Source organism: Balaenoptera borealis, assembly GCF_965194805.1.
Source record: "Balaenoptera borealis genome assembly, chromosome: 15".
Lineage (NCBI taxonomy): Eukaryota > Metazoa > Chordata > Mammalia > Artiodactyla > Balaenopteridae > Balaenoptera > Balaenoptera borealis.
Window position 1 is genome coordinate 27219624 of NC_138871.1, and position 15513 is coordinate 27235136.

Here is a 15513-nt window from a genome sequence, read left to right on the forward strand (position 1 = left end):
GGGGACGAAAAGATCAAAGGGGAAAAACAAACAAAAGGAGAAACAGACGAGTAAAAGGCCCCGTCTACTTTCCCCCTTTCTAGCAGCTTTAACAGCTGCCAGTCTTTGAACATCACTTTATGCAGGAGGTGGAAGGGGAACAGGCTATTAGTCAGGGCTTCCTTTGTGTACCTACAACCTTCAGGGGGACAGTGGGATTACAGGGAATCTTAAATACCACAATCTGGGCCCAATTCAAGGTGGGGGGGGGGGCGAGGGGGAAGAAGCCACACAGAATTTGAGTGCAAAAAATAAATATAAAATTTATTAAAACACCCACAATATTTTAAAGATACCAGGAGTAATACAGTTCACAAACCCAGTTGTTTGTGTAAATTATAATAAAATACAAATCAAAAAAGGATACATACTTGCAATTTCTAGGCACCCTAAATTAAATCTGCTGAAACACTGGGGGAGAAGGGAAGGCAAGGAGGGTAGCTCAGGAGGCAAACCAATAAAGTGGGAAGAAAAAATATTAACAAAAAAGTAAAAATTATACAAAATAAAATTATCAGCATAAATTTACTGTACTAAGAATATCTACAGTTTAATAATACACATCCTATTGCCTTGAGACATTGCAAAAATCTACCATTCATCCATCAACCCCAGATAAACTTCATTTCAAGTAGCCACAGTTACAAAGTCAAGACGGAATATTCAAGTATGGTTGTTAAGTTCACCTCCATTGGAAGCCAAGTAACCAAACAGGAATTCAAAGAGAGAAGAAATAAAACACACCAAAAAGCTACAGGGGTTCTAGATGAAGTCTAATGCATTAATATGCCACAATATGACCTGTCCTTGTTTTTTTTTAAATTAGAATACGTGAAAAAGAAATTACATCGCTCCTGTTTTTCTCCTCCTTTTTCCCCTCAAAAGAAAAAAAAGTACTGGAACCAAGAAAATTTGGATGGTCAAATGAGCCAAATAGTATTTTTTAAATCCTCATGTGAATAATGATGAGTTATCCCTGAATGACAGGTAGTCAAAACAAGAAAAGAGAGCAAACAATACCACTACAAAAAGCATCCCTGATATCAGAATAGAAGCAAACAAGGAAGTAGGCCAATTCTCACTGATTCTTAGGCAAAAAGCAACTTCAGACTTTGCATTTCTGTGCTGCAGTCTCTGCTCAGGGAAGAAGCCTATTGCTTTGCTCTTGTCGGCAGCTCTGCAGAAGGAAGGGCTGGGAGCGCCAAGACGGGGGCCTCACACATGGAAAAGCTCTTTGCACATGTGGGTGTGGGACTGTATAACCTATGCTGGGGGTATGCACCCCAAAAAATGTTCATTTTGGTCCAGGGTATGTTGAAGTTGGCCATGTACTACAGCAGATGCAGCTGGCTAATAAAACTAGGTTTTGAGGGAGTCATTTCAAATGACAGCAACCATGACTGAAAAAGCTCAATGAGATGGGCATGGGAAATTCACATTTTATTCAAAAGCAAAAAAAGGAAATGAAATAAAGTCAACCACAGTCCTTCCTTTAGGCATTCTGCCATTTTAACTGAAGAATGAAAAACAAAATGACCCCAGATTCTGCAAGGTCAAGTATGTCATCAAATGGACAACCTGTATGTATCAGACCCTCATGGAATCTACTTTACCAAAGTTGTCATGATGTTTTGTTTTTGAGGTATTTAAAAAAATTATTGTGACAGTGGATGACACAAAATGGAGCTTCCTGTTGAGTTTTTAAAATATCAACTTTTGTGGACCCAAGAAGAAATTTAGAATAGCACCAACTAAAAAGAGCCTCAGTGGCACCAAGTGAGCAAAGAAAGCTCCTTCCTTTAAGTTTGAACATGAGGGGTTCCCAATGAGAAGCAGAAGCATTGCTGGGGCAAAGGCTGTGAGGAGCAAAGGAATGAGACCCCTGCCCACCATGGTCCTGGCCAGTGCTAGGTGAGGAAGGAGGCCCATCTGGCCCACCTTGGTATGCAGAGCACCTTTGGAACCCTCAGAGACATCTACTTGGCACCCTGGACTGCAGGAGGAAAATGTGTGTTGGCTATGAGAATGCCTGCCACGTTAGAAGAGGCAGGAGTACCCAACTCCCCTTCCTCCAAAAAAAAAGAAAAAAGAAAAGCCCTTCACACCTCCTTTCTTATCAGGCCTAAGAGGACAGATGTGAAATGAGAGCTCCCGCCACCTCCAAGCCAGGCAGGCCCATTCCCCGTCAAGCCCATTCCCCGTGGTAGTAAGGGGGCTGGCTGCCTTCGAGACTTGCCTTTCTATTTGGCCAGCAAGGGAAGAATAAAACAAAACAGAAAAACTGCTCAGAGCAGGTTCTAGCACGTAAACAGAGGTCTAAGGAGACAGCACCAAAAGGGGGGAGGGGGGGAGAAGCCAAGAGAGACTGGAGCCCACCTTGTTTTTGGTTGGTTGTGGTTTCAGAACCTTGATAGCACCTCAGCAGGACAGGATCAGGGACAGTCACATTAAAACACCATAGCACCATTTTATTTATACTATTTCAATTCATAAAAATGCTTCCTAGTCCATAAAACACACTTCAGTAACAAAAGGAAAGAGAGACTGGTTGAGGCACGTCAGGGCTATCATTTTAATTTTCCACAGCACTGCCTTGGTGTGAGATCTGGCGGTGGTTAACTTCATGAAGCCTGGCCGGGTTCTCTCAATGGAATTCAGGTTACCATCTACTTACTCACTGTCACCCGTCCTCACACACCCACTGCTGTCTGGTACAAAGCAATTAAGATCTGCTCTTCTTTCCTTACTTTAGCACTGTAAAAGTCCCTTGTTCTGCAAACTACTGTTTCCAAAAGAGGCTGGTGAAAGGACCAAGAGGGGTGGGTATGATCTCTTTCCATGCATATCTGTCATCTCAGTGAGACAGCAAAGCAGTACCCACGAAGCCAGAGTGTGGGAAACCTAGGCCCTGCCAAAAAACACACCAAACAACAACAAAAACAAGAAACCTCAAAATCCATGAAACACCTTACTCAAGATCTCTGATGGTCAGATAACGGTTTCTTGAGCTAGCACCAGTTATTTTGCGAGAACCTGCCACAAAGCGATTTTTATTTTAAAAAACCTCTTAGCACAAAACTTTGCAAGTACTTTCCTTGCAAGCAAAAGGCGGGGAAAACAAAACAGAAGAAGAACCATATGTCTGCACTGCACGTGGATGGCGTCTGTGGACAGGGCACACTGGGGGATGACTCTAAGACTCCATCATTTCCGCTGCTATACTATTATTAAAACTTGATCATGCTGTTAGGTTCTTTAGTTGCAATGGCTTTATTTTTCTTCTCATGATAAAAATGTCTGTTAATCATCTTTAGGACTTAAAAAATGATAGTGCCAGTAAAAAATAAAAATTTGATTTTTCTCTTTAAGAAACCTTCAGCAGCAAGGGGGGGGGGGATAAAGAGCTGTGCATAGTTACTTTTTCAACATACGTCTAAAGCATGCTAATTTAATGACTGAGATTTGAGGTAGGTTATACATGTAGTGTGTAAAAATCAGCATGGGCTTGAGCATGGCAACAGCACCACCTAATTTCTGAAACACCGTTCTGAAGGGCATGGGGACGTCCAATGGAGACTGCCTCTTGACTCACTTCTCAGCAGCCTATTTGCTGATCTAGAATTTATGAACCGAAGGCTGTTTGGGCTGGGGGGACAGACATCACATGCTTTTAGCTTGTATTGGTTTCTTCTTTCATCTAATGGCTTTGCTACCAAAGGGGGATGAGGGGAAGGGTCTACTTAACACACATCAAGGAGATTCATACATGCCAAGCATCAGAATCACCTGGGTTACACTCAGGACCTTCCAAACCAACAGCCAACCTGGGGCTTTCCCGGGTCATACAGACGGTCACATTCTCCAAATGTTTTGTAAAATACTGTATTTCTTGCTTAAGATAATTTAAAATGAAGTTTTCAAGGCACCCCCGCATCTACCTAAGCACGGAGTCAAATGAGACCTGCATAAAAGTACTGATGCGATAAGCAAAATAGCATTTAAAGGACCCAACTTTTCCTCAAAACTAGAAAATCAGCATGCTCATTAAAGACTCTGCTTCCTTTAGCTTGTCAAACTGAAGGTCAGAGGTTTTCCTATAAATCTGAGTTCTGAATAATTCGAAATCCTGATAAGCTCTTGGGTACTTATTTCAAAAGCAATAATATTTCATTTTTGTCCTGTAAAATAAATGCAACTTTACAGAATATGGTAAAAGTGAAGGATAGACAAAGCACGTTAAATATTCAGCTACTATTTACAATTTCTCCCACAATTACATGTTAAAACATACTTTTTTTCAAGTTGCTGTTTAAATCTAGGCAAAAGTGCTTAAAAAAATTTTTTTTTCACTATTTACAGTTAAAACCAGACCACATAAATGCTCAGGACATCTCACAGCGACTCTCCGCCAGTGCTTCTGGAACAGTTACAGTAAACACCCAGCGGGCCAATTCTCAGCTCTTACACAAGGCACCTGGAAGCTCAGGAACTTGCCTTTAGCATCATCATCTGATTGTTAAACTCATTTTATGAAGACCCACATCTGAATAAAACTGCTCAATAAATATCTGATGTTTATCTCAGGGCTTGGCTGTCATTCACTGTGGGGCCATATTCCCCTCTGTGTCCTTATGAAGCCTCCCACTCACCACACACATCCACATGGGTAGCTGGATATAATTTCTGCTAATACCACAGGAAAAACAGACACTCCAAGAAGTCTGACTTGCTGTCAACGCACGTTGCTTCCGCCTGTCAGGCCCAACCTCTCTCAACAATGTTGAAAAAATTAAGCACCACATTCTCATTTCAAAGAACTGAATGAATGCACCAGAATTTTAGAACGGGCATGTTCAAGTGGGTGGAGAGGGGAGGAAGGAAAGGAGAAAATGACCAAATAGAGAAATGGCACCAATTAGGGAGGAAAATCATAGCTACCTGCTGAAAATGTTTGACTCTTGCATTTTAAAATCATTAAGTGTAGGCCCACTCCCCAAATGATAGCATGGAGGAGGTGGGCTCAGGTATGAGGCATGCACCATTGTCCAATGTGAAATCCAGGGATAAGGAGATGCGTTACTGCTGTCACACTGCTGTGCGGAGCTCCTGCAGATGCAGCCTGCCCGAGTCAAGGAAGTCCCAGCACAACACTACAGCACCAGGCTCTGCGCAGCGCTGCACACAGCACCGCTGGCTTTTCACAGCTTGGGTTCAACTTCCTGTTTTTAAAGATACAGTAGCCCTTTTCGGTATCAGCACAGACTTTGGGGCATTTTTTAAAAAAAAAAACCTGCCACTAAGACAAATTCCTTCCAGCCAGTATTCGTTGGCTAGTCAGCTCGGTGGAAAAGGCTCCCGAGAACCTCTTGATTCCAGCTCCATCCCGAGGTGCTGCCGAGGGGACCACGGTATCACATGACTTGATAGCTAAGGGACAGAGAGGATTCAGTGTGGAGACTAGCAAGCTTGAAGCTGTCTACTTCCAACCTGGTTTCTGGGAAAATCTATGCCAGCATCTCAGGTGCCTGGCCTGGGGCGCACCTGCCCCCATCCCCGACTCCAAGCCGGTGACTGGAAAAGGGACCCCAGCTGTTTTTCTACAGATTCTCCCATCCTACCGGAGAGGACAGAAGCTGTCCTGAGGGCTCCCTCCCCTGAAGGGAAGGCATGTCTGTCAGGAGGGATGCAGTGGGTGGCTACAACCTGCACTTGGCTCATGAGGGGCCGATGGCTGAGAGAACCTTGTCAGCTCCCAAGAGGGCCAGGCTCACCAGGCCCAGCACAACTGGGCAGGAATGAGTGCTTCTGGCCTTTCCTGCCGATCCTTTACCATTACAATTGTCACTTTTAAAAAAATCCAATAAATACACATTTTAAATGGAATTTAAAACTACTCCTTTGTGAAAGGACACTATAAACTTTCTTTCCATTATTGTGATATACAAGGATAGAGTTTTAAAAACAAGAGAAAATAAAAGGCCCCCCCCCAAACAAGGGAGGAAAAAAACCAACGTGGAGATATAAATATTAAGATCACGAAAAAAATCACCCGACAGCCGTAGTTTCTTCTTCAAAGTGCTGGGGAATCGGGGGGAAGGGAGGGGCGGGTCAGTTCTGAGGTTTGGACCATAAATACATATATATGCGTATCTATATATGTATATATAGATAAAAAGACTTCTGCACCCCCAACCCGCCCCCAGGTGTGAGGGCGAAAGCACCACAGAGGCAGCTCGGGCCTGGCCCGACGCTGAGGTACGCTGGCTCCTTGGCACCCTGGCACCTAGATCCAGCGGCTGTAGGGGCCCGTGACCTTCGTGTAGGCATACGAGGACACGGTGACTGCTGAGTCCGTGGGCACGGCCAGCGCCTGCCGGGTGGGGACAAGCCCCTTCTTTTCCTTATGCCGGGGCTCGACGACCACGGCGCCCCCCCACTTGCGCTTCTTCCCATACAGCTTGGCCTCCTGCTGGCCCAGGCCCAGCCGGGCGGCCTCCTCCTGTCTCGCCCGTGCCCTCTCTGCCAGCTGCTTCATCTTGGCCTCCCAGAGGGCCAGCCCGTGATTGGGCTGGTTGAGGTTCTTGTGCTGGTAGAAGACCAGCGAGATGCGGGTGGGGTGGCAGCGGTTGGGCTTCTTGAGGGGCGTGGTGGCGTGCAGCTCCCGCCGGGCGCACTCGATGAGGATGGAGCCGTGAGCGGGGGCCACGGCCACGCCGCCGATATTCTCGTCCAGGAAGTTGTGTTCACTGTCGGACCACAGCTCCTCCTCCTCCTCCTCTGCCCCACCAGCGCCGCTGCCTCCGCCGCCCTTCTCCTCCTTGACCGTGCCCTTGCTGGGGGGCTCCTCCGCCGTCCCCTCCTCCAGGCTGAAGGGATCCCACAGCTTCTCCTCGGACTTCAGGGCCCCGAACAGCTTCTCACTGGGGCCAAGGGGCATGCCAAAGGACTGCCAGGCTTTGTCCAGCTGGCTCACCCCCGGGGTTGGAATCCTTGCCTCCTCCCCTTTCAGGGGGCTCCAAAGCTTGTCTTGGAATCTGGGACCACCTTTCAGGGCAGAGTTGAAATCCCCGGCTCCTACCGCCCATGGCTTCTCCGTTAGGCTGGGCCCGGCCGAGGCCGAGGCGCTGTCCCCAAACTTGCAGTGGCTCCACGGCTTGCCCCGCAGCCGTCCTCCAGGCTGGGGGGCCGGCTGCTGCCCCTCGCCAGGGAATAACCCCCACTGATGCTGGCCATCTGGGAAGTGGGAAGGGGTCAGGCAGCCAGCCCCAAAAGAACTGAGCTTATCGGGGACAACGGCAGGGCTCTCCGCAGGAGGGAACACACCCCAGCTGCCACCCACACTGTTAGTCCTCTTGGGGGACACGCTTGGGCCTCCTGAGTACTGTCCCCATAGGTGATTGGGTCCCCCATTCTGAGACGCCTCGGGCAAAGGCATTCTGACCATCTTGCCAGGCTCTCTGGGTACAGATTCGGCGTGGACCAGTGGATCTACCGGCTCTTGCTTGATGGATCTGCTGTAGCAACTGGAGCTCTGTACAAAGGGAGAGGGGTCCCTGGACACTGGGTGGATCTGGGGGGCCTTGGGAAGCAGATACTCCTTGGGGCCTGGATAAGCAGGCTGCTGGTGGTGAGGAGCAGGGTGGTGGTGGGTGTCTGTGGGAACAGCCTGGCCAGGCAGCTCGGCAAACTCAGCACCACCGTAGGCTGGGCTCAGGCTGTTGTGCAGAGCGTGGAGGTCTGGCTTCTTCTCAAAACTGCTGTTGCTGCCACTGTGCCCCCAGGTGCCAGGACCCAGGAACTGAGAGGGGAAGACGGGGTTACTGGATGGAAAGCCATAGTAGCCAAATGACGGAAGCGCGTACTTGGAGTGGAAGCCGTTGACGGAGGCCAGGCCGGGCTGTGCATAGTAGGAGTGGTAGGAGTACACGCTGTCCACGCTGTACGGGTCGGAGGGCCGGCAGCTGCCCAGCACCGAGTAGCTCTCCACCACCGCGTTGCCGCTGTACTTGAAGGAGCTGAAGTGGTTCTGTGGCTCCACCTTGAGGGAGGGCTTCAGGCTTTGCCGGGACAATCCACCCTTCAGAGACAGGCCTGAGGAGGACAGGAGGCAAGACAGAGAAGAAGCACAGAGAAGCACAGAGACGGACGCTCCCTCTCGCCAAGAGGTGTCCTCTGCTGGGCGGGCGAGATGAGTGAGGCCGGACTCGCTCCCAGGGCCGCGCAGTGGGGCGAAGCCCCCGAAGAGCAGCAGGCAGAGCCCAGGGCTCTGGTGCTGTCATTCTTCCCGACTCTAGCGAGCTCCACCCGGCCTCACTGAAGCCCCCTCGTGCCAGCCATGGCAGGGACGAGGGCCGCCCCACACCTGAAAACCCTGCCGCAGACCACGCGCCTGGCGCCTTGGTACTTTCCGCAGACCCGCAGCGAGGAGAGCGGGTGAGCCGGGGCACGCCCAGCTGCCCTCTGGGAAGACAGGGAGACTGCCTTCATTTGGCTCCCAGGTGCCTCCCATCTGGCCTGGTTTCCCGGGGCTGCTGCAGCTATGGCGCTGACTGACAAAATTAAGATAACTGATGGTCCAGGTGGCTGAGAGACCCCCCCCCCCAACCCAGTACTTTTCTGTATGGAATTCTATCTCAAGGCAGGAAGAGGGGTGGTAAGGGAGCCGTCCAGGGCCCCCCCCACCCAACAGTGCCCGTGCCACCCCTGCCGGGCACCCTCTCCCCACACACCTGGGTCAGTGGGGATGCCAGCCAGCTCCAGGGCCTCCTGCTTGATCTTCTCAGGAGTGCTCAGCTTCTCCTTCTGAACCTTCTTCTTCTCAGCTGCCGCCTTCCTGGCTTCCAGCTGCCGCTGGCGGCAGGACTTGGCAGGCTCCGGCAGGCGCCGGACCTCGCGGGGGAAGGCGGTGAGCACCTGGATGGCCCCGCTGCCCACCTTGGCGTTCTGGTTCTCCTCGCTGCCAAACTCATCCGTGTTGGCCATCTTGTACAAGGGGAGTACGTGCAGCTGCTCGTCCTCGGGAATCTTGCCCACGCAGCGATTGTCTTCCTTGGTCAGGGTGCAGACCTGCCCCAGACAGAGAGACGGGGAGGGTGCATGGGGTTGTGGTAGCCAGACACTGGGGGGGAGGGGCTCAGCATCCCGCACACAAGGCCGCCCCTTCCCCACACCGTCCCAGCCCCAGCTATCCACTAGTACTCTCCGGAGCAACTGAAAAGCGCATTTGTCTTGCTTTAGAGAGTAACGGAATCTCCAGCGTTTAGGGTCTGCTCGACAGTTTTCAGAGCACATCCATTCACTTTGTCTAACAAGGCTCTGGGGGGATAAGATGACCGGCCCAGGGTCACACGGCCAGAAAGGGGCCAGGTCACGACTGGGAGATGTGCTCTGCCCTCCACTGCCATCATTGCCATTACATGTCATCACACAGACCTCGGACCTTCCACCATTATCCTCCTTGCCTTCAACACTCAGCCTCCTTTTGCCCTTAAAATTGAAAATTATATGTGCTGGTTGTAGAACATTTAGGCCAGCACAAAGGACATAAAAATTATCTCCATAATCCCACCAACTAGAAATAACCCTTGTATGTACTTGGTCATATATACACTCACTTTTTAATAATTAAATAGGATCATTTATATTATGCATACAGTTTTAGAATAACTTTTTTTCTTAACACAGTATATTTTCTTTCATGTTAAATATGCTTCCCCAATATGATTTAAGAGCCACACAATATTATTACACTGTATCAATGTGTTAATTTAACTAATCCCTCATGACCATTTAAACCTGTTTCCCTATCATAAATAATACTTTTATCCTTTTCACTGAATTTTCTAAGATACTTAATTCCTTAGAATAAACACTGTAAGGTAGAACCGCCACATATTGCCAAACTGTGCTCCAAAATGATTATCATCAGTGTTTCACTTACACTGGCAGAATGAGTTTCAATTTTCCTATACTTTTGCTGATACTTTTGCTATTAATTTCTTTAAAACTTTTTGCCTGTTATCAAAATGTATCTCGTCGTTGGTATGTGTTTCTCTGATTACTAATAAGGTTTGATTGATTTTTTTCTCGTTTACGTTTTACTCTTATATTGACTATATTTTATTTTCTGTATTCCTGATGTTCTGGCATTTGGGGCCTTGATCCTGGAGGGACTGTCCCTCCCCTAAGACTAGCTAATTCCTATAGATAGCAAATGATCCCCTGCCAGTGCAACTTTGATACACAAACCAACCAATCCAGAGTCCCCACCCCCAACCATCTCCTTTATAAAACTCTCACACACCAAGCAAATATTCTCTCTGCCTTAAATCACCCCAGGGCTAGGTATTGACAACTAGGGACCACCTCTATAGCCCAGAGCCTGCAGAAATTATTCAAACTATCCATCCTAAACTTATTCAGCTTACTTATCCTACCTTGCCCATTCCTTTCTACGAAATCCCCAGTAAAGCTCTGGGCTATTCTCTCCCCTCTCTGCCTCCTGACAAACCCTACTGCTGCCCAGTAAGCTGCCAAATGAGCACTCCAAGGCTGTAAGTGTCCTTATCCTGGGGCCACTGCACGAAGCTGTGCTGAGGACGCCCTCCCTGTGGTTTATAGAGCAGTACGAAAGCACTGACTGCCACCCATAGGAGACCGGTCACACAGCCTTAGAACACGCTGCCTATATCCACCGACCAGCAAGTTGTCCACCACGTATTCTTGAGTCAAGAAAAGCAAGATCCTGGAACAGCACGTACACATAGTGTGTAAAATGTATACAACTGTGCACACACACATACATTCAGGTGTCTGAATGGGTGGTCATCACAATGCTAACACAGGTTACCTATGAGATTTCAGGCGTTTTTACTTTATACTTTCTCATATTATTAAAATTAGTTTTTACAATAAATTATTGTTTAATTAGAACAAAAAACATTATTTATTTTTGGAAAAAACTTATTTTTCACTCCAAACTCCAGAAGCTCTGGGATCCAAATAACCTCCCTGTGCTCCTATCTCTCAGTGCCCCATCCTCCTTCCCTACCCCTCTCCTAATCCTGGAGGGCCCACCCTTCTTTCTCTGTATTTCAGCTAGAAACCCTCACAATACAGTGTAGACAGAAGCCTGCCCCATCTTGCTTCTCATCCTCTCTTTTCCATCTGCACTCACTCTTCTGGGGCCTGCATCCAGGCTCATGGTCCTAACTATGAACTCAGCGCTCTCCAGTCTCAAATTCATTTCTCCAGACCCTCCCTCACCCCTGCCTACTCTACATCTCCACCTGGACATCTAGCAGGCATCTCAAAAAAGAATTATTGATTTTCACCCCAAAACTGGTCTCTCCTGATATTCTACATCTCAGTAAACACCAACACTTGCCTAGTTGCTCAAGCAACTCACACATCCTAGGTCCACCCCATCAGCAACGACTCTCAGTTACGCCTTCAAAATCAACCCACAACCTGTCCAATTACTCCCCACGCCCCACCCTCACTCCTGCCCAAGCCCTGTCACCTCTGGCCTGAACAAGTGTCCCAGCCTCCTACCTGGCCTGCTTGCTCTGATTCTCCCCCACCCACCCCTACCCCAACATATTTTATTCTCCATCTGCAGGAGCAAGAGAGTGCTTCTGACTTTATAAATGAGATCTTAGGGCTTCCCATCACACTTAGAGCACAACCCACAGCCCTCCCAGCCTGCCATGCTCCCTGCGACCTCACCCCTCCCTGCCCCTCTAATCTCACTCCTCTGAGCCTTTGCCTGTGCTGGTCCTTCTGCCTGGAGTACCCCACCCTCATGCATTCAGTCCCTTACTTCCGCGTCTCTGCTCAGGTGCCCCTCCTCATACAGGCCTCTCTCCACGTCATCTAAAATAGCATCTGCTGTCATTTCATCCCTTACCCTACTTCATCTTCTCCTCACAGCCTTCCTTGCTACTGGACATTATATCACATTTTTGGGCAGCACTCTGTCCAGTTTATTCCCCGGCATCTAGAGCAGTACCTGAGGCACAATAAACATTTGCTCAATGAATGAATCAAAAGGTTGTTTGGACTTAAATCCAAGTGCTCAGAGAGACCTGGAGCCACACTTTAGAGAACTGGGAGACACTGGGTGCCCAAGAGGCTGCATTCTGCAGCACCCAAGCCAGCCTTGCCCCTGCATTTCCCAGAGAAGTGGGCAGGAGCAGGCAGTCTGGCAGGGTCCCTCCCTGCCTTGAGCCCACCTATCTGCAGAGAACAGGTGTGCGCCCTCCCAGGATCGTCTCGCAGGTGGGGCTGTGACAGGTCACAGGCTTCCTTACCACCGTGCACCCGTTGTAGAGGTTATGCTGGTCCTTGTGGGCGTGGGCACAGAAGTCCATGCAGGCCGTGACCCCTGAGAAGGGCCGCCCTTCCTTCAGCCCCAGGCGGCAGTCAATCGCTATTTCCTCATTGGTCACCTGTGTGGATGGCCAAGGACAGCTGCTCGAGTGACCTGAGGTGAGTGGCCCTGATTCGGCATGGGGGAGGCCAGGTCTTAGAGGGAAGGAGGGAGGAAGGAGGTTAAGGACCACAGCCATCTTGTACTTGGGCTGTAGGAGGGAGGTTTTCTGGCTGAAGTCCCTATAAGGGGTTACTTCCTTCCGGGTTATCTCAAGTCCTTCTCACCTCGTCTGTGGGGTGCAGAAGTGACAGGTGAGAGAAACTCAAGCCTCCCTAGTAGAAACCACAGCAGAGGAGGTGGAGGATAATTAAGGGGAGAGAGACAAAGACCAAGGATACAGGAGAGACAGCCTGGGATGTGGTTAGCTTGGTGTAAACAAGGGGTCTTAACAAAGACCTTAACAAAGATCACTGCTCTAGCTCTGGCTGGGCTTTTCCCGTAAGGAACCCACTCTGCCGTTCCCCCACTTCAGGGAGCCTGGGCAGAGATGTGGGTGACATGTGGGCACAGAACAGCCCAAGACCCAGTACCTGGTTCTGATAGGCCTGGGGGGCCAGCCGCTTATACAGGGGAGCAACTTCGGTGGCCAGGTCCTGGAAACTCTTCCGGAGCACTTCTTCCTGTGGACAGAAGAACAGTCACACACCTCCAGGGCAGCCCTGCCTGGCAAAGTCTGCACACTGGAAATTGACCTCCGTGCTAGAACCACTGCCAGGTTGCCACTGGGAAGGCAGGAAGTAAGGAGCCATCAGGTATCTTTACGGTGTTCCCTCTGGGAGGGGTACGGTGCCAGGTCTGTTTTAATGCTGGAGACGCTGAAGCTCACCAGGAAAGACACTGCCTGAGGGTCTGGTCACCCTGACTACTAAGCACCTGTTCTGCCAGGCTCCAGCCCAGTGCCGCTCAGAACACCTAGAACAGGTTCCTGCTCTTGCTAAGCACTTGCTCAACACCCTAGGTCGGAGGTGTGGGATGGCAGGCGTGTACAGGCACGAGCGGCAGGCGTGGGTCCTTCTTGCAGTGGTCCAGACAGGTAAATAAAGGCGGGGGGGGGGGGTGACGCTTGTGCTAGAAATCCCACAGCCAGCCAGGCCCAGCGCCCATCACGAGCCAGGCACACAGCCAGACTGCAATGTTCTGTCCTTTAGACCCGCACCATCTCATGTGTTTAGTCACAAGCCACGTGTGGCTATTGAAATATAAATTCATTTTAATTAAAATTAAATAAAAATTTTTTTAAAATTAAAAAGTTTTAATTAATTTTTTAAAAACTTTTTTTAATTTTAAAAATTAAAAGAAAATTCAGCCCCTCCACTGCACTAGCCACATTTCAAATGCTCAGTGGCTACATGTGGCTCCCACGGCTGTGTGTTTTCTACAGAGAACATTTCCATCATCACAGAAAGTTCCACTGAACAGTGCTGCCCTCGACGAAGCAGCAGCCCTCAGACTGGCAGAGAGTTTCAGGTATCTGCAGCCTCTCTCCGGCTCTCTGAGGGTAACAAGTTGGGCTATGGGGGCTCCTAGCTAGCCTTGAGCACAGGCATGAAGAGTTTATGGAGAAGAAAGAAGAGGAAGAGGGAAGAAAGAAGGTACCAAACTCACAGAATTAGAAATGGAAGGGTGAGACCAATGGCTCAGCTGTCTGTCCAGCAGGGCGGCCAGAGTTGCCAGCCAGCCTCGCTGCACCTCCCTGGCCGCCTTCCAGATGCTGCCACCAGCATAGTGGGCCTGAAGCCAGCACAACACGGGGGGTGAGGCTTGTGAGCTCTGGGGAAACACAGGCCAGGGTTTAAATGCTGACTTCATCATCACTGTCACATGGCCCTGGGCAAGCCATTTGCCTCGCGTGTCAAGGGAGCAGTAATAGCGCCTAGATCCTCAGGCTGTCGTGAGATTAAGTGAGACACCTGTGAGGTGCTGGGCAGAGTACCCAGCACTTAGGAAGTGCACAGGAAATGGTAGCTGACGGAACAGGGAAAGTATCTGTGAGAAATTAAAGCAATTATTTTCATTCATGGTAATTCCTAGTTGCTGGTGGCACTGGGACTCCTCCATTCATTGAAGCAACTGCATTTGCTGCTTCTGGGGGAGGCCAGGCACTGCCATAAGTAAAAGTCTAGTGTCAAATCAGACTCTTAGACTAGGTCGTGTAATAGTCAGAAAGCTGGGCTTTGAGGGGAAAAAAGGGGTTCTAAATTTGGACATGCTTCCTTTTATTTCTGAAAAGCAAAGCTTGGAAGTCTGAGCATAGAAATTTACATGTAGTGTAAAAAAAAAATGTGCCCCAGGACAGTCCCTGTCCCCTAGAAAAGGGGGAAGCCCTTCTGGTAAAAGGAGCTTGGAGAGGTTTGGAAGGTAGAGACTGGGATCAAGGTACTGCCTGGATCCAGTACCCCCCTCACGGTAGCAGAGACAGGAGGCAGGAGGCAGGAGGCAGGGAGGCAGGAAGCAGGGAGGCTGGAGGCAGGGAGGCAGGAGGCAGGAGGCAGGAGGCAGGGAGGCAGGAGGCAGGAGGCAGGAGGCAGGAGGCAGGGAGGCAGGAGGCAGGAGGCAGGGAGGCAGGAAGCAGGGAGGCTGGAGGCAGGGAGGCAGGAGGCAGGAGGCAGGAGGCAGGAGGCAGGGAGGCAGGAGGCAGGGAGGCAGGAAGCAGGGAGGCTGGAGGCAGGGAGGCAGGAGGCAGGAGGCAGGAGGCAGGGAGGCAGGAGGCAGGAAGCAGGAGGCAGGAGGCAGGAAGCAGGGAGGCAGGAGGCAGGAGGCAGGGAGGCAGGAGGCAGGGAGGCTGGAGGGGACATGACAGAGAGCCCACTCAGGCCTGTGCCTGCTTTGCATCTGGACTCCAAGTGGAGACCCCCTCGGGATGGTCCTCACAACCAGGGCAACAGAGAAGTGGCGGAGTGGGAGGCGACCTGACCTGACACTTCTGGTTCCCAGCCTAAGCTCGGCCTGCAGAGGAGACCCTGAGGCCCCTTGTCCTGCTGTCACTGGGTTGGGGAGGAGCTCTGGTGGGCGGGAGGAGGCCTCAGGCCTAGTGGCCATAC

The 15513-nt window shown here is 50.1% G+C and overlaps 1 protein-coding gene across 9 annotated transcripts in view; it reads right to left on the reverse strand.

The window, feature by feature from the left end:
• Positions 1-276: 276 nt before the first annotated feature.
• Positions 277-15513, reverse strand: part of TET3 (tet methylcytosine dioxygenase 3) — a 117009-nt gene continuing 101772 nt past the window's right edge. For all 9 annotated transcript variants that reach the window (XM_082356537.1, XM_082356536.1, XM_082356539.1 and 6 more), the window contains 4 exons: positions 13003-13092; positions 12351-12488; positions 8769-9105; positions 277-8130 (listed from right to left, as the gene is read on the reverse strand). In XM_082356537.1, coding sequence (XP_082212663.1) covers positions 6323-8130; positions 8769-9105; positions 12351-12488; positions 13003-13092 — 2373 coding nt within the window. In that variant the 3' untranslated portion in view covers positions 277-6322. The remainder of the gene's footprint in view (positions 8131-8768; positions 9106-12350; positions 12489-13002; positions 13093-15513) is intronic.